General features: G+C 47.0%; 1 protein-coding gene across 1 annotated transcript in view; it reads left to right on the forward strand.

Moving 5' to 3' along the window:
• LOC135245161 (attractin-like protein 1) overlaps positions 1-23,979 on the forward strand; it is a 194,026-nt gene extending 170,047 nt beyond the window's left edge. The window contains exons 29-30 of the mRNA XM_064318049.1: positions 7,259-7,373; positions 21,119-23,979. Of these exons, the coding sequence (XP_064174119.1) occupies positions 7,259-7,373; positions 21,119-21,243 (240 nt within the window). The 3' untranslated portion in view covers positions 21,244-23,979. The remainder of the gene's footprint in view (positions 1-7,258; positions 7,374-21,118) is intronic.
• Positions 23,980-25,593: the final 1,614 nt, after the last annotated feature.

Genomic DNA, 25,593 nt, shown 5'->3' on the forward strand with positions numbered 1-25,593 from the left:
CCAACCGTTTCTAGCCAAGTATTGAGCCGCAGTCCTCGTTATTAAATCAATTATGTCAAATACCAGAAAGTAATCAAGCTGACGGTGAGGAGGAGGCCAGACCAGCGACGGGCCATCGTGTCTCCACTGCCCCCACTTCTGATGTCCGCACATCATCCAGCCCCCGCTCCCCCGAGCTGGTGATTTATGCTGCTGTTGTACTTCCCCTAATTAATTTGGACAAAGTCTCCCTCCTCAGACCCCTGATGGCCGCTTTATTCTGATGTTAATCCTCTCCAGTCGTCCATCACTCCTCTTCCTCAGGAGTCATGAAGAAGCCATTTTAATAAATGACCTATTAATGAATATTAAAATTCGCTGACGAAAGGTTTGGACTGCTTTACGGTTTGTCCAATCACTGCTCTGCTGGAAGGCTTGCCGTAAATATATATTTGTTAGTTTATTAAATCTTAAAATATTAATGTCATATTATTAATGTTTCATTGTAACTGGTGCTAATAAAAATGTCTGAAATCAGAATTAGTGGTATAAAAATGATGCCCAGTTACAGATAATCTTTCACAAATATTTTTTTACAGGAAGTAAACAAGCCATGTTTAATTTCCATTGCAATGTGAGTGGAACATGTGTAATCATCAATCTGTTTTTACAAAATAATATGACCACCAAAACAATGTGTTCTGATAAATGAGAAAAGATTTTTAAAAGTAAATGATCCAAAATGTCATGTATATCACGGCTCTAAAATCATTAGTGTGAGAGTGTGTGTGGTTCCTGAGATGCACATGCAGGTTTCATGTGTGTGTGTGTGTGTGTGTGTGTGTGTGTGTGTGCGTGAGAGAGAGTGAGAGAGATGGTGTGTGAGTGTGTTTTGGGGTATCTGGCTCTGTGTAATTGAGTGCTGGGTGGATAAATTAATCCGGGCAGGAAATTGGGGAGGGTCAGGTCCATTAACCACTCATTTCCTGGAGGAAATTTCTCTGGTGAATGAGTGTGTGTGTGTGTGTGTGTGTGCAGGATCAGAGGCCAGGTCAGGGCCGTTACAGGGGAGGAGGGTTTAATGGTGCTGAAAAGCCCTCCCTGATATTAACAGGACCCCCCACCCCCCACCCGCACCCCTCCAGCCCCCGAGGGAGCGGCATGTTTCGCGCGGTCACGGCTCTCCAGCTTAGCCCCGCCCCCCGCTTCCTTATCCACACGGATACCCGCCCAGGGTCCCCAGCCCCGCCTCGCTCCCTCTTTCACAGCTATTTGCAACTCTTCCACGTTCCCGTTTTTCTTTAACCTTAATCCGACCTGAGAGCTCTTTGAGTCGCAGGGAAACGGGAGGAGCGCTATGCAAATTGGGGCTTCCGTCATTGGTTTGTGATGGTTAGGTAAGCGCAGATCGTCCTGTGAATAATCCCCTGGATAATCTGCGTTTCGGGCGTTCGCTTCTCAGGATTCTTTTGAATTGAAATGTTTGAAGGGGCCCATCCAGGCTTATTAATGCTGGTGCTGCAAAAGCATAATTCCATTATGATATCTAATGGTGCCATAAACACAAACCAATACGAGACACAGAAGCCTAGCGCAAAGGGCTTGCTGTGGATAACGACAGTACTGTTACGAGGACAGAGTTGGAAACCGGAACACTACCCTGTCTGTAACTGTAAAACTCTGTTGATGTTGTTTAGCAGTATTGTGCTTTAATTGCTTGGTTATTTTGATGTGTGAGGTAAAAACATTTTTAAATTCTCATTGCTTCTCCCTCGCCTGTCCTGCTCATGATAAAAACCCTGTTGTGCTTTTAACGGCGTTTCAGAACTGTTTTCTTTTTACACATGCGCTGGTGGGTCCAGCTGAGACGTCTGTGAGGACTGTTGCCACGGGGAGGTGCAGGAAATGATCGTCTCGCCTGCTCTCAGTTATCGCGTCATAACTCGTCACCTGCCAGACACATGGCTGCTAGGTTATTGCTAGGCTGCTAGGACAGAGAGAGAGACTGCGGTAGAGAAAGAGGGAGAGGGCGGCTGTGTAGCACAGTGGGTAAGGAACTGGGCTTTCAACCCAAAGGTTCGATTCCCGGGTAGGACACTGCCGTTGTACCCCTGAGCAAGGTACTTAACTGAAATTGCTTCAGTATATATCCAGCTTTATAAATGGATACACATGTAAAATGTTTTGTAAGTTGCCCTGTATACGAGGGTCTGCTAAATGCCTGTAATGGGTGAGAGAGAGAAATTGGGAAGAGGTAGCTACTGCTAATTCTGTGAAGGTTTCCTTAAGTATATAGAGAGAAACTGAACTTGAGCATGAGTTAAGGTGGTTATTTTATAACTCCTTTCTTCCTTCCTTATTCTATACCAGTTGATACGGAGAGGTTCGGTCCTGTTTGACCGGTCTGAGGAAAGGGCGCCTAACGTAGCCGATATCTTCCTGTCTCAGAAGCGAGGTGTGAGGTGTCAGGCCAGAGCAGGTCTGGCAAGACGCTGACCAGAGAACGGCGTCTGTCTCTCTATGATCCGCTCGACAGTACAGTGTAAACAAGGTCCAGCTGCACGACCCCTGTGGTCACCTGCCCTGCCCCCCTCCCTCCCCCCCCCACCCCCTGAGGTTCCCTGGGGTGTATCTGAGTATCGGGTCCAGAGACAGTCAATATCCCGCCAGTTTGCACGGTCCACAGATTCACAGAGATGTTCACGGGGGGGGGGGGGGGATTTACCATCGTAAAGGAAAGTCACTCATCAGTACAATCAGTTGCATTTTTGGCTTTTCCTTACCTTTGGGGTTGTGATGTCTGTGTTAGGTGTTGTGCTTTCGTCTCAGTTACCTGACACAGTGGCGTTTCGGCGACCTGTCATCCAGGTTGTCCAACAGAATCACTCAGCCACCATTACGCCAACTGCCATTTTAATGGCGCTTAATCTTGTTTGACCCTCAGATCTGCAGAGGTTGCCTGGCTAATCCTGATCTGATAACCTGGCCATTAGCTATGGCAGAAGAGCCGCGCTTTAATTGGGCAGGCTCAGCGCTCTGTAATTAGCTCCAGTCTGATCTTAGTCTCCTCGGCCCTCGCGGTGAGCCAGGCCCTGTCGGCTGGTGCAGAGGAAGGATGGCAATTACGCGTCCGTTTGTGCGAGACCCTCCTGCTGCTGTGCCCCGAATTTAAAACTGTACACAGCGGTTTCAGAGCCAATTTAGCGAAACACCCAGGAAGAAGTTTTGCCAAGGTTCCAGTGGGGCAGTTGTGCGGGCCACCTGGGGCGAACGGTATCAGTGGATTGGTAAACCAATAATATGCCTGCAACTGCAAACTCACTCACTGCCTCCTGTGAGATTGAGAGCTGTTGATATAACAACTACACAGTACAGGGCAAAAGTATTAGGCCACCTGTACTTTTTATTTATTTATTTATTTTAGGTAGAAAAGAATTCAGTTAATATATGCGCACTTATTGATTAACACACCAAAGTACAAACATTTCTACCTACAGTAACACAAAAAGATGACTTTTACTTAAAAATAATTTTCTTCGCCCTGCACATCAAAGCTTCTTCTTTGCCATATTTCGTGCTACTTTAGCACCTCTTTCATGTGCAGTGCATTACAGGCCTGTGGTATTAGACTACCTGTGGTTTCAAGAAAGAATTAAGGTGTATAGGATTTATTTAAGTGAATCTAGGATTTAATCTTAAATCGTGTCCTTTAAGATGAATTTAAGTAAAACTCTTCTGTTATTATAGGTAGAAATGGAAAAAATGTTTTAAAAAAAACGTGTGTGTGTGTAAATAATAAATATATATGTAAATATATATAAAGTGACAGTAGCATGCCTCCTTCTTCTATTATTGTTGTTAGTGCTGTGCTCACTCATGTAATTGTTGTAGCCAGCCCTCCTGCCCTCTCTCCTGTCTTGGCGGCTGGGCCCGGTTGGAGGGACACGGAGTGGCGATCGATGATATCGGGTCGCTCTGGGTCCCGCAGCCCCGCGCTCAGCGTGCGGCGGGAAGTCGCGGTCACCCCGCGCACACCGCCACCGCGCGTTCATCTGAAGCCACGCCGCCGCGCCGAGACTCTGCTCAGCGCGAGAGCCCAGTGACGGCAGACGCTCGCCTGATGCGCTTCCTGTACGCCGCGGCCTGCCGAGCGCCGTCACCTTCCTGCTGCGCTCCTCATCGCTGCGAACGAGGTCGTCCTCTCCCCTCAGACAGGCGCTGTTACGCAGCGTGTGTGTTCATTACTGTGTCTGTGCAGCAGCCTCTGCTCAGCGCGATGGAGGACAGGGCTGTACGCAGGTGTGCGTCATTACTGTGTCTGTGTAGCAGCCTCTCGCGTTCAGCGTGATGAAACAGGCGCTGTTACGCAGCGTGGGTCATTACTGTGTCTGTGCAGCGGCCTCCTCTGCGTTCAGCGCGTGGAGAGACAGGCGCTGTTACGCAGCGTGTGTGTTCATTACTGTGTCTGTGCAGCAGGCCTCTCTGCGTTCAGCGTGATGGAGAGACAGCCTGTTACGCAGTTTGCGTTCATTCTGTGTCTGTGTAGAGGCCTCTCGCGTTCAGCGTGATGGAGAGACAGGCGCGTTTACGCGTGTGTGCGTTCATTACTGTGTCTGTGTAGCAGGCCTCTCTGCGTTCAGCGTGATGGAGAGACAGGCGCTGTTACGCAGGTGTGTGTTTCATACTGTGTCTGTGTAGCAGGCCTCTCTGCGTTCAGCGTGATGGAGAGACAGGCGCTGTTACGCAGTGTGCGTGTTCATTACTGTGTCTGTGCAGCAGGCCTCTCTGCGTTCAGCGTGATGGAGAGACAGGCGCTGTTACGCAGCGTGTGTGTTCATTACTGTGTCTGTGCAGCAGGCCTCTCTGCGTTCAGCGTGATGGAGAGACAGGCGCTGTTACGCAGTGTGTGCGTTCATTACTGTGTCTGTGTAGCAGGCCTCTCTGCGTTCAGCGTGATGGAGAGACAGGCGCTGTTACGCAGTGTGTGTGTTCATTACTGTGTCTGTGTAGCAGGCCTCTCTGCGTTCAGCGTGATGGAGAGACAGGCGCTGTTACGCAGTGTGTGTTCATTACTGTGTCTGTGCAGCAGGCCTCTCTGCGTTCAGCGTGATGGAGAGACAGGCGCTGTTACGCAGTGTGTGTGTTCATTACTGTGTCTGTGCAGCAGGCCTCTCTGCGTTCAGCGTGATGGAGAGACAGGCGCTGTTACGCAGTGTGTGTGTTCATTACTGTGTCTGTGTAGCAGGCCTCTCTGCGTTCAGCGTGATGGAGAGAGAGCCCATCTCCAGCTCTGTGTATCTCCCTCGGAACCCTCCTTCAGCCAGGATAGGAGTATGATAAGGAGCGTTTCCGCCTCCGCTGTCTGTGTTTTTGCGTTTGCGGTTGAGATGCGGCCTTTTCGCAGTGATTTGATGGGAGTGGACGCGCCTCAGGAAGGCGGAGCTCGGCTGCTTTATGAGGCGGCTGTCGGTGTTGGGCAGGAGTGGGCGGTCAGAGGGGTATCTGCACGCTGGCCTCCCGCAGCTGTGGGGTGCTGTGGGGTGCTGTGGGGCGCTGTGGGGCGCTGTGGGGCGCTGTGGGGCGCTGTGGGGCGTGGGCTTACATGCTCACTGGCCGCTTTCCGGGCGGGCGCGGGATGAGGATGCGAACGGGGAATGGTGGCCACCTCCAGGCAGCAGAGATGAGGTGGAGGAGGAGGAGGAGGAGGAGGAGGAGGAGAGGGGGCAGGCGACGGTGGAGACGAGCTATGACGAAGCAGAACGGCTACGCTTTCCGTTGCCCTATTTCACACGCACGCACCGCTTCAGGGCGTCCCAGCAGAACGCTGCTCCGAAACCAGCCCCCGTCACCCTGACTCTGCGCCCCAAACGGACATGTAATGGGTTAATCGGTCCAGGCAGTCAGAGCTCCCCCAGCCCCGTCCAGTTCGGTGCCATAAACATCTCATCGTCTCGCTCCTGTCCACCTCTGAACTGGTTTACCGTTTGTAAGAATTTGATTCAAGAGCAGTGAGGTTAATGCAGAATGTGGAACGTCCCTCCGTTTGAATGTCAGTTAGGTCAGGCCGTGTGTGCGTGTGCATGTGTCTGTGTGTGCCTGTGTGCGTGTGTGTGTGTGTAAATATGTAATTTATTTTAGTGAGAATATTACTGCAGGTCCAGTTTATGAGTTGGTCTGTCCAGTACCCATTCAGCCGTGGTGTTTGTGAAGGCCACTTCAACCCATCTGGAACCAACAGAGAATTTTAAAAGCTCTGAGAGTGTCCTGGAGAAATTAAAGCAGCCTTGCACTGTTCTTTGCTCTTCAGAGACACTTTAAGGAGACCAACTAATGTTAGGCACGCCTGGTTTTTTTAAACCCGTAGCTTAGTGGAGTGGTGTGCACTTCCTCAGAAAGCCATACACCTCTGCACTGGCGTAATGCACCTTTACTGCACTTAAGAGCGTAATGAAGGTGCACTCTACTCATTTGACCGCTCTCATCGTCACCGTTTCGCCGCACGTCTCCTCCCTTAGCCTCAAGGATTCGGGATAAACGATGTGTTTTTCCGGAGAAATAAATTCTTCCGTTTCCTTCTTTTCACGTGTTAACCAGCGCTTGTCTTTCATCGTGTGCTTTAACTCTGAGGGGTTTGGGGAGGTCGAATCGTCAAATCGAAAAGTTTTTGGTCGTTTTGACCTTGCAAAAGGGGGAGTCGTTGCTCATGGATGCTTTTCTCTTTTAGAGTAACATTTTGAATGAAATGTCTGTCTTGTCATGTAAAGACAAGATAAAAGCAGTGTGCAGCCAGTTGAGAACGGTGTTTGTGAGTGTGGTGACTGTAATATCAAAACACAAATACAGCAGCAGTCATCCTTGGCCCGCGACGGCTGGCTGACTGGAGCACAGGACGGGAGCGTCGCGCGGTCTCTTGTTGCTATCGTGGCCGTCTCCTCCTCCCGTCACGTGACCTGGTTTGCTTACAGACCCGCGTCCTCAATGGTTGTTGATGCGTGTCCGCTCAGTCCATCCCTCTATGCCCCCAAGTGTAAAATGACAGTGCAGGCAATTTATATGAATTTAAAAGCTTGCCATCGGTTTCCATTCCTTTTGCCTTACTGGATTTTTCTACCAAAAAAAAAGGGGTGTTTGTGTGTGCGTGTGTGTTTGTGTGCATGCGTGTGTGTGTGTGTGTGTGTGTGTGTGTGTGTGTGTGTGTTTGTATGTACGTGTGTGTTGGGATGGTGTGCGGAAATTGAGAGGGAGGGTGAATAGATTTAACATGCTTGTGTCTCCACAGGGCGCCCCCAAACCCATCGCCACGGAGCCGTGTTCAGGGAGCAGGGCCGCCGTTCTCACCGTGTTCATGCGCCTCCCGCGGGCATCGTCTGGTGTTCCTCCCCCAGGCCAGTCTGGTAAGCCCCCCCCCCCCGCCTTCCCCGATGCCCCCAGGCTGGTATGTGCTCTCCCCTGCTCTGTCTGTGAGTTCAGGGACCCTGGTGACCCCCACCTGCCTGGTCTCCACTGCACGTTTCTCCTCCACACCCCAGTCAGTCTTCCACATCTAGCAGCCTCCAGCGATCGGTTAATATTATCACTGGCTCCCCACGGAATGGTGAAGGGAAAAGTTTCCTCGTTTTTTACAGGTTCCGACATTAGAACCGTGCTTGTGGTGCTTTGTCACAGCTGTCAATAACTGACCAATTCAAATTTAAAATCCTGCTGTTAAATTATTTCTTTTTTGTCCTTTTTCAAATATTAAAAGCTCAAATCTTGTGAAGGTAGATCAAAGGAGCTAGCATGCACAATGGCCACCTGAAATTACAGACCTGGAGGGCTATAGTGTCTGCTGGTTTTTGGTGTGTTTAATTGATATAATGAAGTGCTTAATTCAAAGCATCGATTGGCTAAAGATTTCACACAGCTTGTTTCCAAGAATGAAATTGGCTGGTGATTGAAAGGAAATCACAAAAACCTGCAGTCAATGTGGCCCTCCAGGACCAGACTTTGCAATCTGTGAGTTAGGTAGACTTCTATTATGAAATTGTACTGCATTGCATTTCCTGTTAAGCAGGCTGACTATAGGAAGGATCTCCACAACCTACAGGGATTCTTTTTTTAATCTCTGAGATGTCTGACAATTTGTGAAAGTGTGAATATGACTGTGAATTTTTTTAGGTGTTGAGAACAGGTGGTGAAAGGTATTTCACAGGTGATCTCCATTTAAGATGAATTCATTCTGAGAGAGGGTCTTTCTAAAGCAGTCGTTCTGAGTGGGGATGTTTCTAAAGCCTTCATTCTGAGTGGGGATGTTTCTAAAGCCTTCATTCAGAATGAGGATGTGTCTGAAGCTGTCATTCTGAGTGGGGATGTTTCTAAAGCCTTCATTCAGAGTGAGGATGTGTCTGAAGCTGTCATTCAGAGTGAGGATGTTTCTGAAGCTGTCATTCTGAGTGAGGATGTTTCTGAAGCTGTCATTCTGAGTGACAGTGTTTCTGAAGCTGTCATTCTGAGTGACAGTGTTTCTGAAGCTGTCATTCTGAGTGAGGATGTTTCTGAATCTGTCATTCTGAGTGACAGTGTTTCTGAAGCTGTCATTCTGAGTGACAGTGTTTCTGAAGCTGTCATTCTGAGTGGGTGTTTCTAAGCTGTCATTCGAGTGAGAGTGTTCTGAAGCTGTCATTCGAGTGAGGATGTGAGGATGTTCTGAAGCTGTCATTCATGAGTGAGGATGTTTCTGAAGCTGTCATTCTGAGTGAGGATGTTTCTGAAGCTGTCATTCTGAGTGACAGTGTTTCTGAAGCAGTCATTCTGAGTGAGAGTGTTTCTGAAGCTGTCATTCTGAGTCAGAGTGTTTCTGAAGCAGTCATTATAAGAGAAGATATTCTTCAGAATTTTCTGTCTAGTGTTTTTTTTTTGGTTTTGTTTTTTTTAGCACAGAGGGTGCATTGTGTGGTTTATTCAGGGAAAAAGCCTCCCCTCCTTCCAGTTTTATTTAATTCCTCGCTCTCATTTTGGTGTGGATTTAAAAACAGAAACTGCAAATAACCATCCCAACCTCCACTGAGAACAGGAGGTGAGAGACAGCCCCCTCCTTGCCTTTAGGGGGTGTGGGGTGGTGTCACGTGAGCATGGTTAGAATGCCATCGCTGGACATACAGCCTCCACCCCCCCCCCCTCACCCGCCACCGCTCGTCACTAATGCCACCATCTCCCTGCCCTCCCCCCTCCCCCTCAGCCCCCGCCAGCAAAACACGGTCTGTTATCAGACAAAGAATCTATTTCTGCCTGGCAGTTCAATTTGGGGAGCGAAATACCATCTTTATGTGTACATCTGCAGTTGGATTGGCTCTCCAATACTGGCTTTTTTTAAATTTATTTATTTTTTATAAAGGTGGACGGAAAAAAAAATCAGTGAAATTATTTCAGTCTGCGATTGATTTCTCAATCCGATTATTTTGCCATCGCCGTGATGAGGTCATCATGCTTCGCAAACAAAATTTGGCATTTAAAAACCCAGCTAAATGCCGGGCGATAGCATCTGATGAGAGGGCTTCAATAACCCTGCTAATGCACACAGTTGATATTTGCCACGGTTGGGAAATGTCTTCATATTTCGGCTCTCCTCGTATCGGTTTCACTTCGAGTGCTAAAGAGAGGGGGTGGTGGCGAGGGAGAAGACATTCAGCGCATAATGCTGGTGTAATAAACTGACTGATATACGAGCAGGTTTAAAACTCTGCATCGCGGAAGCCCTGATAGAAAACTAATGAAGCACTTGGCAAAGCGGCGTGTTTGGGATGTCAGGAGGAGGCCGTCCGGAGGAAGCGATACAGGGCTGGGGGGGGATGAGCGGACCAGTGGAGGAAATACGGGAAAGGCGCCCTTATCAGGGGAATGGCGCAGACAGAACGGGGGCCTGGGCTAGGCCTCTGACCCTGCCGCGCCGCTCACGTATGGACCTGTCACCTCCCCATGCGGTGCTACGGCACATATGAGAGAGGATGAGGGAGCCAGTGAGAGGAACAGCAGCGATCGCCCCAAACTCATCTCCTGAGATTAGATAGCCCTAAGGAGCTGAAGGTTAAATGACCTTTCCTAGCCGAGAATAGGGAGTGGAGCTGAGCTGGAGATATCTGTGATCTGTCGGAGAGATGGAGGGAGAGAGAAGGGCTGGGGAGATTACTATGGGCAGAATTCGGATTCACATAGTTGGGTTAAAGTATAACTAAGTGGAACTTCCTACACAGAAAACACAGGCGGGGTCAAGATTAGAAACGCAGTCTTATTTCCCGAGGGCTTGGAGTGAGGTAGGTCTGCGACTCCGGGTCGGTGTTGTTTAATATCCACATCAACAAGCTGATGACTGCGCTAGAGCAGGCCGAAGAGCCTCTCTCAGATATTGAAACGCCTCCTCTGTTGTACAATGTCTGCTTTTGACCTTAAAGGCTGAATATGCTGGGAAAAAGCACTGCCAGTCCTGAGCCCTCACAATGGATGTGAATGGAGAAAGACACATTAAAATTTTTTTTTTAAATGATCCAGATCTTCGGATGAAAAGTGCCAGTTCACCATGGGACATCAACCATTAGAGAATTGTTCCAATTATACTTGTTTAGCTCAGAAAATATGCTCAGCGGGGGGCATCAGTTCTGCAGTGAAGGAAATGACAGAAGAATCATGAAGAACACTTTATTCCACAATGAAACAGACCCTAATTAAAATAACAATAGAGTCGGGTCCAAAAATTGCTAAATTAGTCAGAGCACCTTTATAGCGGTGAAGTGCTGTGTCCACCTTCAGATTAAGGGTTTTGAAAGTTGATGGATTCAGCTGACGTTGAAACCCCCTATAAATACATGCTTTGCAGAATTCCAGATCTTGCCTTCGGTAATAATAATACTAATTAAATTCTGTGTTCTGTGTATTTTTAAAAAGTGATTTTGGCACGGCTGTTATTTTGAAGCCCGTATGTACCAGTAACTGAGACCAAACAGAGATAATTAGTTTTGTCTTGTCCTTGGGGCACCAGTGCTAACACCTGCAAACACCAGACCCCACAACAGCACAGCAGCAACTAAATGTCTCGCATCAGCAAAACTGCAAAACCAGAAAGCAAATTGTTGTGATACCTGACCCTAGAATATGACGATGGTAGACGATGGGAGACAATTTCACTGTGGTGAAAGTCCGACGGCGAAAACGACGAAGTGCTCAAATTGAGTGAGCAGAGCTTGCCCTCGGGGACGGAAACACGCCGGCATGTCTGGCAGGCCAGAAGGGACAGGTTGCGCTCTGTTATTTTCAGAAAGTGTGGACAGCTGCCATTCTGGGCTTAATCTGAAGATTACTGGGAGAAAAAGAGGCAACGTGCTTCCTGAAAATAAAGGAAATCCACCCTGAACCTTGAGCACCTCTGAGACAAACGGTGCTGCAGATTCTGCTCTTGGCCACAGTATGATGCCGTTTGTCACAATCAGAGGAACCATCAGTTCCATCAGCGAAGACAAAATAAAAATATTAATATTTTTAATGTTGCTTTTTCTGTGTTCCTTTTTTGCTTTTCCATAGTGCCACCTGGATAGACCTGAATTAGGATAGGGGGCAGGAGAGAGAGAGAGAGAGAAAAGAGAGAGAGAGCGCAGCACATGCGTTAAAGCTGTGTTCACACAGTAAAGACACTGAAATGTTTGAGCTGTGCGCGCGATGCTGCTGCCCGGGGCGGCCCATGTGATCGCAGGGACGGCTTTTTCCATTTCCCCTCCACGTTCAGATTCTGAGTACTGAGTGGCTGGTCCGCATGGAGACGAGCCGGCACTGCAGCTTGTGCTTCAACCAAAAAATATGAAAGAGCCAACGCTTTCCCCCCCTGCATCTGGAAAGCACCTTGACCATGGCACTCAGCTGCAGCTGTCCCCGTCTCTGGCTCTTAAGGTGTTTACTTACCATGTGAAATGCCCTTCCCTCGGTCGTTTTGGCTAAAAGCGTCTGCTGAATAGCTAAATGGCTAAATTGTAGATTGTAACTGACAGAGGCGTGAATGCCGGAGTCACATCACCAGGCCCCCTTTTAACAAACGTTTTTGTGCCATCTGCTGTTATTACGGGTATAATATGGAAAGCATACCCTCTCTGCTGGAAAGCGTTTCAGGGCATTGTCACTCCTGGCAGTGGTGGCTAACTGGCCGGTTTCAATGGCCACAGACTGGAATCAACTCCACCAATTGTTGCTTTTCTTCAGAGTGGCAGCCTGACAGTGTTGCCCTGATAATTGCTCATCGAAACAGTGTCTTCACATTGCTTCTCCTGAACCCCTTTAGATATGCTTTTTCCTCTTTCTCTTCTTGGATGTTATATGTAGAACTGTGTAAAGTTATATTGCCTTCTTTTGCGAAAATACAAATTGTTGTTTGTTAGATTATTATTACACTTAGTGATTGTACATGAGCCTCTTTGCCTTCTTGGGGATGTCACGTATGTAATCTCCAGTGTCTGTCGGTCTGTCTGTCTGTCTGTCGGGAGAAAAGCAGGATGGTGAACGATGGCAGTTCAGGCTATGGCAAACAAAAGGAAAAGTCATTTAAATTGGAGCACTTTGTCAGAGTAAAGATTTGCATTGCCAAGGTAGCAAAAAAAAAAAAAAAAAAGATTGTGATTGAAGACCCAGAAATGGAAGGTGCTATTATGAACTGTAACTGTTGCCCTGGTTTCAACTATTTAAAGGAAATGGCCTTTGCCATGACAGCAGACAGCCCACCCTCTGCGTGTGTGTTTCCACTTTATTCATACTGGGGGGAGACAGACTGGGTTACTGATAGAGACTGGGGATTTGTTTGGGTTGAGAGTTAGCCCGCCTACAGTGCGAGTCACATTGTCCCCCAGAGTGTGAAGTTTTCTGATTGGTTGAAACAAATAAGTGATTGACAGTCCGTACTGTAGTAGCTCCGCCTTCTATGGTATTTATGATACTTCTCTTTCCCACGACTCTAAAAAAATAGCAAATAAAATAGCAATGGATGGTGCCTAACAAAGTGTTCATGGGGTTGGGCTGAAAGTGTCTAGGTGTAGCTGTACCACTCCTGACTGGACCGAGTGACAAAACGAGCTCAGTGGATTCTGCGTGTTCCCGTGAAGGTGTTGGCGAAATTAAAGATTACTGTCTGGATGCAGACGCGTAGAGAGAGAGAGGAACTGTGCTGTACCTTGGAGTCCCCCCCCCCCCCCCCGAGAGAGGCTGAGTGGGGCAACAGTGTTTTACCATTGATCTTTGTGTGTCTGAGTGAAGACACCTCAGGCACTGACAGAGCTTTCTCTTTCTCTCTCTCTTCCCCTCCCTTTCCCATGCTCTCTGTGGATTCTCTTGAAGAAGAATCTTTGATGAGCTGGTTATTTTTATTTTTCTTGCTCTCTTTCATTTCTTCCAGTGACTTCTCCATTCTTTTGACCTCTTCCTATGAGTGCAACGCAAGGCGTGTATGAAATGCGCTTTTTGAAGTTCTAACAGCTGGTTTTCTGGGTTGTGTCCCTTTAAAAAAACACACACGTACAGCTTTTTTCCTTGACTGTGCCGATTGTAAACTGTGAAAACTTTTCATCTCTCTATATCTTTCCCTCCCTCCCTCTTCCTTCCATCCATTTCTTTCACCTTCTCTATCCCTCTGGCTCTCCCTCTATTTATCTTACTTTCTTCTTTTCTGCTGACACATTCCTTCTCTTCTGCTGTTTTAACACCTTAGACCCACTGACAATATTTAATGAATGGGTGCATGTAGACAACATATACAGCGGTGTGGGCTTGGGTTGTAAAATATTACAGGAAACTCACTGACTTCAGAGCCCACTCTTCCTCACCATTTCTTTCTCTCGCTCTCTCTCTTTCTCCCTCTCTCCCCCCCTCCCACTCTCACTTGCTCGCTTGCTTGCTCATTTGCTCTCTTTCTCTCGCTCTTTCTCGCTCTCACTCTCTCTCTCACCCTTTGTAGCTACTGAGTTGACTTGTGTGAGATGTCTGGTGTTTATGAATGTATGATGATGTGTTAAAGGTCACTGTCAACATGTTGCAGTGTGTAAAGGCAGTGTCAGAGCCGTTTAACCCAACATGCCGTCACTTTCTCAGGTCCCACTTCCACACAGTGGATTTAGAGCTTGGACGTAATTCTGAAAATTGTTATAGACATTTTTGTGTGCATTTTTTGACCCTATAAATTAATAATGCTGACTGAAAAAATGAATGTTTGCTTTTCCAAGCTCTGTGTTGTCGTAGCTTGCTGGTCTCTCCTGCAAGACTGACATGGTTCGCATTTTTAAAAACCCACAAGCTTTTTACAGGCAGTCCTTTGAACAGAATTTATTGGAAAAAAGGTCAGATTTATGGATCCGCTCAACAAGGAGAGCTCTCTTCCTTGTAAAGCGGTGACCCACCTGAGTGCGTCTCCTAAGAGTCCAGACGCGCTCGTCGGAGCTGCGGCTGCCCCTCGCTGGGGAATGGGCATGCTCAGAGAGAGTCCGCCGAAGACTTCAAGCAGAATATTAAAGAAAGCCTTTCAGTCTGGAGAGCTGGAGTGGGAGGGGGGGTGGAACTAATCCATCCCGCAGTCAGAAGGGTCCCCGAAGACCTTCTGTACGAGTCACAACCCCACAATGCTGCATTGTGATGTCACTTCCTGCCGTGATTGCGAATCTGGTTGCCATAGACTGAGGTTCCTCCAACACTGCGCTCCTTGCTGGGGTCCCAAGTGTTGTCAGCAATGCCATTCACCACCTGCTCAAATGTTTGGCTGTGATTGGTGTGATCCCACTTTTGTGCAAAAGCGCACAGAAATAATGAAACATTATTCACTGTAAATATAAACAGCAGCTACTGTGCAGGGTAGCTACTCTGCTTGGTAATTATAACTTAAGATAGATTCTTTTGAGATGTTTATGCTTATTGTTCAGTGTTTCTGCGCTGGATTGGCTGCACTGTAGCATAATGGTTAGGGGTCCTTTGCTTGTAGGACAACGATTCTGGGTTTGATTCCTAGATTGGGTGCTATCATTGTACCTTTGAGCAAGGTACTTAAATTGAACTGGTCCAGCCATAAAATTGGATAGTGTCTAGATAGATAGATAATTAGGTAGGTGGGTAGGTAGGTTGGAAGATAGAGTCCATTGTTTTCCACACCTGGTACACACGATTTGACAAACAGAGTAACTATAACATGACATCAGAAAATACACTCAAATTACATTTGCTGGACGAAAATCTCCTTACTAACACAGGGATAAGAACTTAATTGCATTAATTCCACAAAATGTTTATGGAAAATGGGAAATTCCTGCTGAAAGGTCCCTTGGCACCGGGCCCTACTTCCAGAATAAAAACTGTAATTTACTGGGTGGTCTGAGGCAAAAAAAAACAGTGATTTCAGCCTGTGACCCTACTGCATCTCCGTATAACGGTCTCAAGGTCAGACATTTAGCGTGCAGGCAGTGGTTTCGTTATGGCTGCCCTGTATTTTGGGTTGGGGGGGAGCTTTTCCTCCTGTTTCTGTCCCCGGTCTCAGCTTCGCCTCGCTCGCTGCAGGCCTGCCCTGCGCGGCCTATGTTTAGCACAACAGGATCAATCAGGAAGTTGGACATCCTCTGCTTTGTCTCTGTCTGCGGTCGCCGATAACCCCAGCGCTCCGCTCCCATTACCACTTACTCAGGATCGCCTTTCTCCCCCATAGATTTCCCTCTGCTACGGTACTCATTACGGCCTGCCTCTGTCCCCCTCTCTCCGTCTCCCCGCCCTCCCCCTCGCCATCTCCGTGCGTCTCTCCGACTCCCCCTCTGCTTAACCGTGTGACTAGATTAGACATGGAAATATCTTTGTGCAGCAGCGTGTACCAACTCTCATTCGCTTCTTTAAAAGACGTTCTCATCCAGAGTCACGTACAAAAAGTGTGCGCTTAAAGGTTTAGGCAAAGGACAGAGGTGACGCAAAGTTGTCCGCGTCGCAAATTATGCTGGTAGTCACACGAACCTACAGCAATAACGTTAAGTCCAATTGTAGGTGCAAGAAGGAGGTTTAGGATTTAAAAACTGCACTATTGTACGACTGGGCCCCAGTGTCAGATTTCAGTTACTGTGTATTCTATTGTTTTTACTGTGGATTTTATGGTGTTTTTATGTCTGGAGCACTGGACCAAACAAATTTCCCCGTGTGGGATAATAAAGTTGATCTGAATCTGAATCTGAAGCCGTGCTTTAAGTACTAAATGGGTTTGGGGACATAGTGCTAGTTGTAGCATAGATAGGGCTAGTAAACCGGTAATAAATACTCAGAGCTCAGTGCTAGGGAAGGGACAGTAAGGTGACCAGAGGATGCGATGCAGTGTGTGTGGGTTATGAGAGCCCAGCTCATCAGGATTCTTCTCTATTTGTAGATTTGTTTTTTGTTTTTTGGATGTGCTTGGATAGAAATAACGGTCTTAACACCCTCTTATTATATATTTATTTTTGTGGAGAATTTTCACTCTGGATTGGTGGTACAAGATTAATTAACCAGAAATATATAACACAAAATCAGAGTATAAATTAAATATAATTCCCGACTGTTTATATTGACGTAACGGCTGAAAATGGCAACTTTCTGTGGTTTAAACAGTTGCATTATAGCAGGATGAATTCGCTCTCACTGTGCAGTCAGTCAGTCACCTGCTTGAGAGCTCAGATGGTTCCCTCCACCCCAGGCCTTCATAACACCGTGATTTACACCAGCAATGGGGCCGATCGCACAGCTTTCTGTCCTTCTTCTCGCCGTCTTCCCTTCGCTGCGTTGTAGCGCACGTACGCGCCGCAGTGCCAAAACCCCAGCATCAGCCTGCAGTGCCGTACGTAAGCCCAAAGAGTGGCGGAGAGGGAGTCTTGCTGGAGCACTACGCGGTGCTGTAACCTCGTTTTCCTGAAGGACGCCGGTGCCAAATCAGCTTCCCACAGTTTAGCATGCGGCAGGAGCCAGGAAACAAACAGTCAGCTGCAGGATAATTTGAAGGTCCTGTGGAGATTTAACAGTAGTGTAGCTGCACAGCTCCAGAAACATCTCAGCTGGAGCAGCAGACCTGAAATGCGCCCCGCTGCGTGTTTTCATCCCGGTAATGTGTTTACTGATTGGTGGGGTGGGGGCGATGGGAGGTGTAGGCGGGGGGTGGGTGCGAATGAAGGGCCCTAAACAAGGCGATACGTCTTGTGTTTGCGTGCTGTAGATGTTGCACAGGTGCATGCTGATAAGCCCCTTGTGATGTGCTGCATGTAACTGACCGGCTTACTGCTCACACTGCGAGACCTCCTGCATCCCAGACTGCCACTCGCACACGTTGCCTCTTTGCGTTCCACGTACTTCACAGATTTATCTTGGCGTATTAGCACGGATTGACCATGCCTGTGTATGTATGAGAGTGTGTGTCAGAGAGTGCGCGTAAGCCAGTGCGTAAGCGAGTAAAAAGCCCATCTCCGATCATATGTGAGTAATGATAGGTAAGTTTTGATAGAGAGTGCTGGAGTGTGCGGTTATGCACTGAAGGGTTTGACCTTCACGGCCAGTGCTTTTTAAAGGGCTCCTCTGTATGTCTCCACTTCACGGTGATATTGCTGCAGACAGATGTTCGCGCACATACATGGCTCTGTGGGTGATGTGCGGGGATGGGGGGGTAAAGACGCTGGGTTTTTGTGGCCGTCTGTCAGCACTGCCGCTCAGAAATTAAGGCTCTCAACTTCTCCACACAATATCCACTCAGATCTTGGGTACGTAAAAATATAAAAGTGATCACTCTGAATGAATCCAGTATACCAGTTAAGACCCTGCGAAAGTGAATAGAAAAAAGTCATTGTTAAGGGAAAGACTGAAGCCTGAACTGGATGGAGTTGGGCGTGCTCTTATACTGTGAGCACTGACGCGTATAGTTATTGGTCTCGTAGTAAGAGTGAGGGAAAGGGGTTTACCAGCGGGCTGCTAGTTCCGATGCATCTGCGCGTGTTGTGACACGTTGATTATGTGTTCTGACGTGTTTGCGTTCACCGCCGTTCATCTTGACACGTTTAATTTATGATGCATTTACCATGCGCTCTTGCATTTGCCGTAGCCAGCGCTCACCGCTCTTGTCATCATTTTCATGCTTCTGACTAGAAACAAAATGCGTGGCTGTAAGTCAAAACAACTTGAAAGGCTTGTTTTTCAGACGTTAAATCGCAGCTGTATGGTGGTTCGCTGCCAGGGTGATGTCATTTCATTTGCTGGAAATTGCAATGAAAACTGGCAGTTTGACATTCACTAACAGTAAACTGCCAAACAGAGCAGGTTCAGTAAAAAAGTAGATACCGTTTATGGAGTGTTTCTGTGTCGTGACCCTCTGACACACTTCAAATGACCCATTCCTGGGCTATGCTTAGCTCTGTGGCTTCCTGGATTGTTGGTGTTGGAGGAGGCCAGGTGTCTGTCTGTACTGTGATTCCCTGGTTTGATTCAGCCTCGCTAAAATGTTATTGGAGCACTATTAAAGGAGCTATCCTGTAGAGAAAACCTATGTATGTATGTAACCAAATAGACATTGCTGAATTCACACAAATAAAAAGCAACTGAAATAAGGGGAATGAGACCGGCAGTGGCTTTTAGGTACTTCAGATGCACAGCAGGTTGGGCTTGACTTTCCTCAGATGTTGTTTTGCTCTCTCTCGTTTCAGTACGATAGTAAATGTCAGAGCAGGCTCGACGCCTGACTTTTGCAGAGTGTGAATGACGCGACCGTGCGTGCTGAGGTGTTACTGCGGAAGCAGAGGCTGATTAGACTCCATTTTGTTTTTTTCGCGTGATGGATGTCCCTCCCCCCCCGGCTGGGAGCTGCTCTCGGGTGGGCGGGGGGGATTGGGGGGGGGGGTCGCGGCTTTATCTTGTCGCTGCAGCGTCGCGGCGTCATTGTGGGCGCGTCGCGCGTCCGCCCAGGTGGAGGCGTCCTCCGAATCGCCGGGGCAGAACCGACCCCCGCGCCTCCGTCAGACAGCCATTACTTTAATTAGCCGTGTTGTTTTCCCCAGCGCGGCGCGGTTAATCATCCCGCCAGCTCACCTGACAGGGAGGCTCATTAAAAAAACCCGTTTAATGTTCTGTTAACGAAGACCCCGCGTTACTTCGGAACTCTCTCTGGCGCTAATTTGATTATTTAACGTCATCTCTAATTGTGCGGCAGAAGGACAGATGTGTTCATCCGGGAGACCGCTTTTTGTTTACAAATGTTTTAGTTTTGTTGACTGTGGAAGATGGTTTTGTTTATTATTTTAAGGCATTATATTTTACTATAGCAGAAGAGAATATCCACGTTTCAGCACGCTATTTGGAACAGAACTGTACAAGCTCACTGTTGTTCAGAGTTGAACAACAATATAAAAAAAAATAATAATTAGACCAGCCCCGTTACATCTGCCAGCACCGACCCACATAATTTGCACATTTTCCAAATAAACACATCTGTGCACACACAGACAAATGTAGTTCTTATCGCCATTGTTGTTGTCCTCGCCCCCACCACCCCCCACCCCCCCCCCCCAAAGGAAAACACAAAATAAAAAGCACTGCGCTTATTTTTCCCTCCCCCCTGATAATAAAAGCCGAAAGTTGAGACCGTCTCACTGAATTGCACGTTCTGCTGAAGTGAGTGTGCGTCATGCTGGTCCAGTAAATTAAATTCTTTTGGACTGGCAGTTCTTGAGCAGTGAATTGTTCCCTTAGTTAATTGTATTGCTTTGGTAACGAGGAACAGCGGTGGGCCAGAACGCAGGAAGTGGATTTCAGATGATTTGTGGGACGCTGAGGGAACGATCCATGGGAGAGGCTTGCTTTTAACAGTACTCAACTGACTGGCATGTCTCAGTACCCATGATGCCTTGCTGCTTGCTCAGTCGCATTGTTTATCATGCCGGTAGACACCAGACTGAAAAAGAACAGGATTGCAGTATACGTTTGATAGATATATTTGCCGTGTGCGTGTGTGTGTGAGTCCGAGACAGAGTGTGTGTTGAGATCTGTCTCTTATCGTAGTCCCTGAATCCTCTCAGAAATACAAGGGAGAAGCTGTCTGTTACTTGTTTCTGATCAGTGATTGGCTGTACCTGCACCTTTGAAAATATAATTTATTATTTCATCCCTTACAGCGTACAGATATGACTCTGGATGTGTTATCTGGTGTATTTACTCCATAACTGTTGTGCTATGAAATGAAAAGCAGCTGTTCTGTGGTTTTATCAGAGGGACTTACGCCAGACAGAAGAACTGCCTACTTGTAAGGCTGAGTGTGTGTGCGTGTGTGTGTGTGTGTGTGTGTGCATGTATGTGTGTGTGTGTGTGTGTGTGTGTGTGCTTGTGTCTTATCCACTCTCACTGAAAGCAGCTGCTGCCTGGAATTGGCAGGTGACCAGGTGGGCAGTGAGGTTCCTGCTCGGCTCCCGGTGTCTGTGCCAGGATTACAGCTTTTCTGCCGCCTCTTACTGCAGGCTGGAGATCAGGAAGAACCACCTCTCCTGTCCCAGCACTGCCCCAGTCTTACAGCCTCCGTGGGGAAGGCCTCGCTAATCTGCCTTTTATTGTGTATGAAATGTTCTGACGCTTTAGGGCCACATTATGCTGAGACAATGGGCTTTTTGGTTATTTGGAACTGTGCGCGAAAAATGGATTTACTTGTAGCCACAACCCTAAAAGGCAGGATTAGGCCTGTTGCGCTCATAGTGGGAAGTCTATGATTGTGTTTGGAAATATTTATTGTGCCTTTTGATCAAATAAACAATACAGTATTTCTCTTAAAGTGCTGAACTGAATAACTTTCACATGGGTCTCATTGGGTTATGAGGAAAGTCTTATACATACTCAGACACACACACTTACACACACACACACAAGCACACAAACATACACACACGCAAACAGATACGCACACACGCAAGCACACCGACACAAACTCATACATACACACACACACACACACACGCACAAGAACACAAACATACACATACACGCAAGCACACAGAGGCAAACTCACACACACACACACACACACACAGGCGCATTAACCCACTGCAGGACAGTCTGTCTCGGTGCTGTGCTCTCAGCTGAATCTCTTCACGCGCCTGTGTGCTTCTCCTCTCCTCCACAGGCATGGCCATTGGCAGCGCCCTCATCGATACCTCCCCACAGAAACCCTTCGACTTCAAAGAGAGGAGCCTGGGGCTGAAGAACCGCAAGCTGCCCCCAGCAACGCGCCAGGGCACATGCGTATGAACCCTGCGTACAGCCCGCGTGTGCCCTCTGATTGGCTGTCTGCCCGGGTGGCTTTGTGTAGAGTCACACTGCAACATCTGTTTTAAAGCCCTGGAAATAGGATTCCGCTAGGTACCCACTTACCCACAATTCCCTGCACTCCGTACGTCTGTGTCTGTTCCTCCTGCTCCTTTAGGCCTGCTCCAGAAGTGAGTGACAGGCCCCCTTTAAAGACCTGTGTGTCATGCCGAGGACAGGTGTCCACTGAAACAGAGGTGAATAATTCCGAGGGACCAGCAGGGGGTGTAGTGAGCAGCTGCGAGGTGTTGGTGTCTCTGCACAGAGAGAAGCACAGGTGCGCACTGTGTGTGTATTTGTGTGTGTGGTGTACAGTAACTACGGAAGAAGCATGATTTTAAGAAAAAAGGTATATTTTTCATCGTAATCCGCTGACTTTGTGTGAGGAATTAAAGGCAAGTGCGGTCACACCTTGCTGAGGTATTTCCTCATTGTGAAAGGTCGCTTTAATCCAGGGAGGGTTATCTGAGCACACCACCACCACCAAGGGTCTTGGGCCTGGTGGTTCTCCCTTTCTCACCATTCTGAATGTTTGCACAAACTTGCGTTAGGCGGTGTGGATGTGTAGTCAGAACTTGTTTTGGTTTAAGCTGAACCCATAGTTTTATGGTTGCCGTGGTTATAAGAACTTGGATTGTTTGGCTTCACCCCCAGAATTCCTGCAGTACCTTCAACAGCCACTGGGGGCTTTTTTTTTTTTTTTAACCTGGTACAGTGTAGTGCCACACATTTCATATCAAATGAGGAATGAAAACACAATGTATGTATTTTAGCTTTTGTGATATTTAGTCTTTTTATTAAATGATGGATGGTCTGCTATGTTCTGGTGCAATTTATTGCTCTATTCCTTAGTACAAAATTATTATCACTTTTTTTTTCTTTTTTCTTTTACAAAAATGTTATTGTCCACTTGTACATAATATCATGGGTCTACAGTGCACACTAAAGTTCAAAATATATATTTTTTTTCGAGTTTCTTTTTTAGTTTGGCTCAGAGCCATGTAAGCTACTTTTATTGAAATGGTACGTAATATTATGTCTTTAGTTCTCAGTCAGAGTGAAAAAATATGAGCCTACTCTTTCTTCTGGAATATTTGTGGTTTACAGGAAGGGTCAGAACTCTTGGCTATCTTGCATACTGTAAGTGCCACACAAAACCCTTGTGGTGCTCCACAATTATGTGATTGAAAGGTGGACACCACGGAGGGTTTAACGTACTGTGTTTACATCAAAGTACAAGGGGCATGCCAGAGTGTGGTTAAAATATAAATATTCTCTGTACTGAGTTCAGCACGTTCTGGGCATTTTAAAAAAGGAATTTTTGCAACAAAAACAAGAATTGTTTACAGATCAAATTATGGTTCCATTTGTTTAGGCGTTTTATTTTTTTTGAGCTGTCATATTATGTGATGTCACGCAATAGTGATTGAATATATGCCTATAAGTTATTGGACCAGTTTAATTTGATGTGTTTGAAAACCGTGCTGGAATGCCATTATCCTGCTGCAATGTTAGGGAGCGTTAGGTTGGGAAACGGGTCTTTTTAAGGGGGATCCCTTAAAAGCCCCCCCCCCAGCCCTCTTTATTATTCAGTATTTCCAGGAGGAACGCTTGCAGAGCACTGTCACTCTCGACTGAGAAACAGACAGAGCAGATTATCAGTCTCTGCACAGCCGCATGAATAACTCATACATACCATCGGCCCAAAGGCTTTGGAACAGCCTGTCTGTGCAAGGGACACAAACACAGAGACAGGCTGACTTTTTTCCCTCTCAATCTTGTGCCCTCGCTTTCTTTCTCTTGCCTTCTCTCGCTCTCTCTCTCTTTCTCTCTCTCTCTGACTCACGCTTTCTCTCTCTCCCTCTCCCATTGTCCTGTCTCTCCTTGTCTTGTGGTCTCAGTCACTCTTTACCACTTCTTGTCTGTCTCCCATGTTTGATCTATCTCTTCTCCTTGTCTTTCTACTTTTATCTAACAGTATTCTTTCTTTCTCTTGTCTCTCTCTCCACTTCCTGTCTCTCAGTCTCCTCTGTGTTTATCTCATTGTGGCTTGGAATTAAGTTTGTGACCGTAAAGGTCAGTGTATTAACTTGTGTGATTATAAACATGCTTACCCTAAATCTGAAAATAGAACCAGCATTGATATGGCATTCAGCAGCCAACTGTACATATATCACCTGTGCTGAATTTACCTGTTCTTTTACCTGTACCAAAGGGGTCTTTCGTCTGTCCCCTGTGCTGGAACTGCTTGTTTGTTTCACCTGTAATAAGGTCACCAGTTCAAAGACATTTTCAAATCTCTTGCACTGATTGGAGGAATGTTTTGTGGTTGGTGAATATTTCCTGTATTTGCGGTTGTGAGGGCTTTTGTAATTTACACAACTGTTCTGTTTTTGGTGTTTCTGTTTCTATTTTATTTTATATGTTGTCTTGAAATGTGATATGTAATATTGACACACGTGTATATGTGTACTCAAATGTATAAATATAAGACTTCTGAATTTTTTTTTAATCAGGTGAATTCTACAACTGAAGTATTTTACACAATTTGTATCTGAAGGGACAGTTCACATAATTTCTATGTTCAAATGTGGGCGTATGTGATATTCATATGTAAAGAAACAAAATGATTTGAAGCTTCTTCGTATTGTAATAAACAAAAAAGTATGTGAATTGAAATGTATGGTGTCTGTTGTATCTGCAGAACTGACTGAGTTGTGAGACTGATTCTGTATGTGAAGGGCTGGCTCAGCAGTCTGGACAGAAACACTTCACCCGTTGGAAGATCTCATCAGCTTGGAAAATTTTAGCGCATCCATTTTTTAGTCATGTTCTAGTTCAGTCAAGTTTATTATATATTATATATACAGGGAGCATGTAATATATGTTAATTTCTTGTATAGTAGGTACTGTGTACAGTCATGTATGGTGTGGATACAGTGTGCAGTACAGTGGTTCACACATCCTCCTGGAATTGTTGCATTTTCATAAGAAATGAGCCTCGTCTTTATGCTGATCTCCAGCATGCAAATGTAAGTAATGAATAGATACATATGAGTATGTGCCAGAAGGCTAGCAGGTTTAAAGAAAAGGTGACCCCTCTTCTTCCTGGGGTGTAACTAGCTGACCGTCTGAGTAAATTAGCTCTGCTGTGTAAAGGTTTTATTCCGATTTTTTTGCATTTAAATTTTTATGTAATGTTTATTGACAGCGGGCATCTCGCCCAAGATGAATTTTTGCCAATTCAGATGCGCATCCAAAACTCGGTCTACGCCTAGGTGGGCAGCTTGTTTCAGAATGTTCCAGAATCCATCGAAGGAGCGTACCTTGCGATGATTTGACTGAAATGTCGAGGGAAGCTCATGCTTACAGGATTTTTTATATCGCCTCTCCGTGCTCTGGAAGTGGAGAGAAGCAAGCGTAACGAGGAAAGGGCAATCATCTGCCCGGAGCCTCGCGCAGCTGCAGGTGTCTGAAGGACTCTCTCCTCGGAAGAAACCGCTGAGGGGAGTCTTGACGCTGATTTTCAATGACTTTGTTAATTAGTTTGGTTATTGCGGGCAGCTGTTGGGATGGGTGGTTTAGAACGCAGATGCCGGCGGCGCCGCTCCTCTGGAATGCTGGCGATGCGCGCGAGGCAGACCTTCGTAAGTGCGCGTAGTTCAGAGTGGATTCTCACCTTTTGAACGGCACCGCTTAAATGTTCTTGTTTCCTTCCGCTGATTTCCTAATTGGCGCCGGTTGTGTAACTGGCAGCAGCTGGCGTTCTCTGGAGTAGTCTGTTCCGCGAGAGCTAGCCCACAGGTGCTTCGGAGACGGGCTCGTTAGAGCCACCGTGCGATTTGGACCCACTCACCCGCGTTTCAGCCCGCCCCAGATTAACATTCTCTCCCCTCGCACCAGATCAGCAGCCTCTTGGATTGGATCTCTTGGAGTGGATCTCTTGGAGTGGATCTCTTGGAGTGGACCAGGTTAACCCTCTCAGAGTGAGCCGGGCTGGATGTGCTGAGGGTTCGGCTAGTTTAGCGGTCTGAGAGTGAGTGGAGTCGAGCTGGTTAACACAGCAGTGTTACTCACCCTGTGCTCTGATGGATGAGGGCAGGATGGGATGCAGTGGACAGGAACACTTGCTTGTCATGGTCACCTCATTTGCCCTCTCTCCAAGGCCACAAACCCCTTCCCATTTACACAACCAGGCTTAGGGTGGAGAGGAACACCCATTGGTCACAAAGCGCACACTTTCACTCTCTTTTTCTCTCTCTCTCTCTCTCTCTTTTTCACTCTTGACACACT

The sequence above is a fragment of the Anguilla rostrata genome, chromosome 18 (assembly GCF_018555375.3).
Source record: "Anguilla rostrata isolate EN2019 chromosome 18, ASM1855537v3, whole genome shotgun sequence".
Taxonomy (NCBI): Eukaryota; Metazoa; Chordata; class Actinopteri; order Anguilliformes; family Anguillidae; genus Anguilla; species Anguilla rostrata.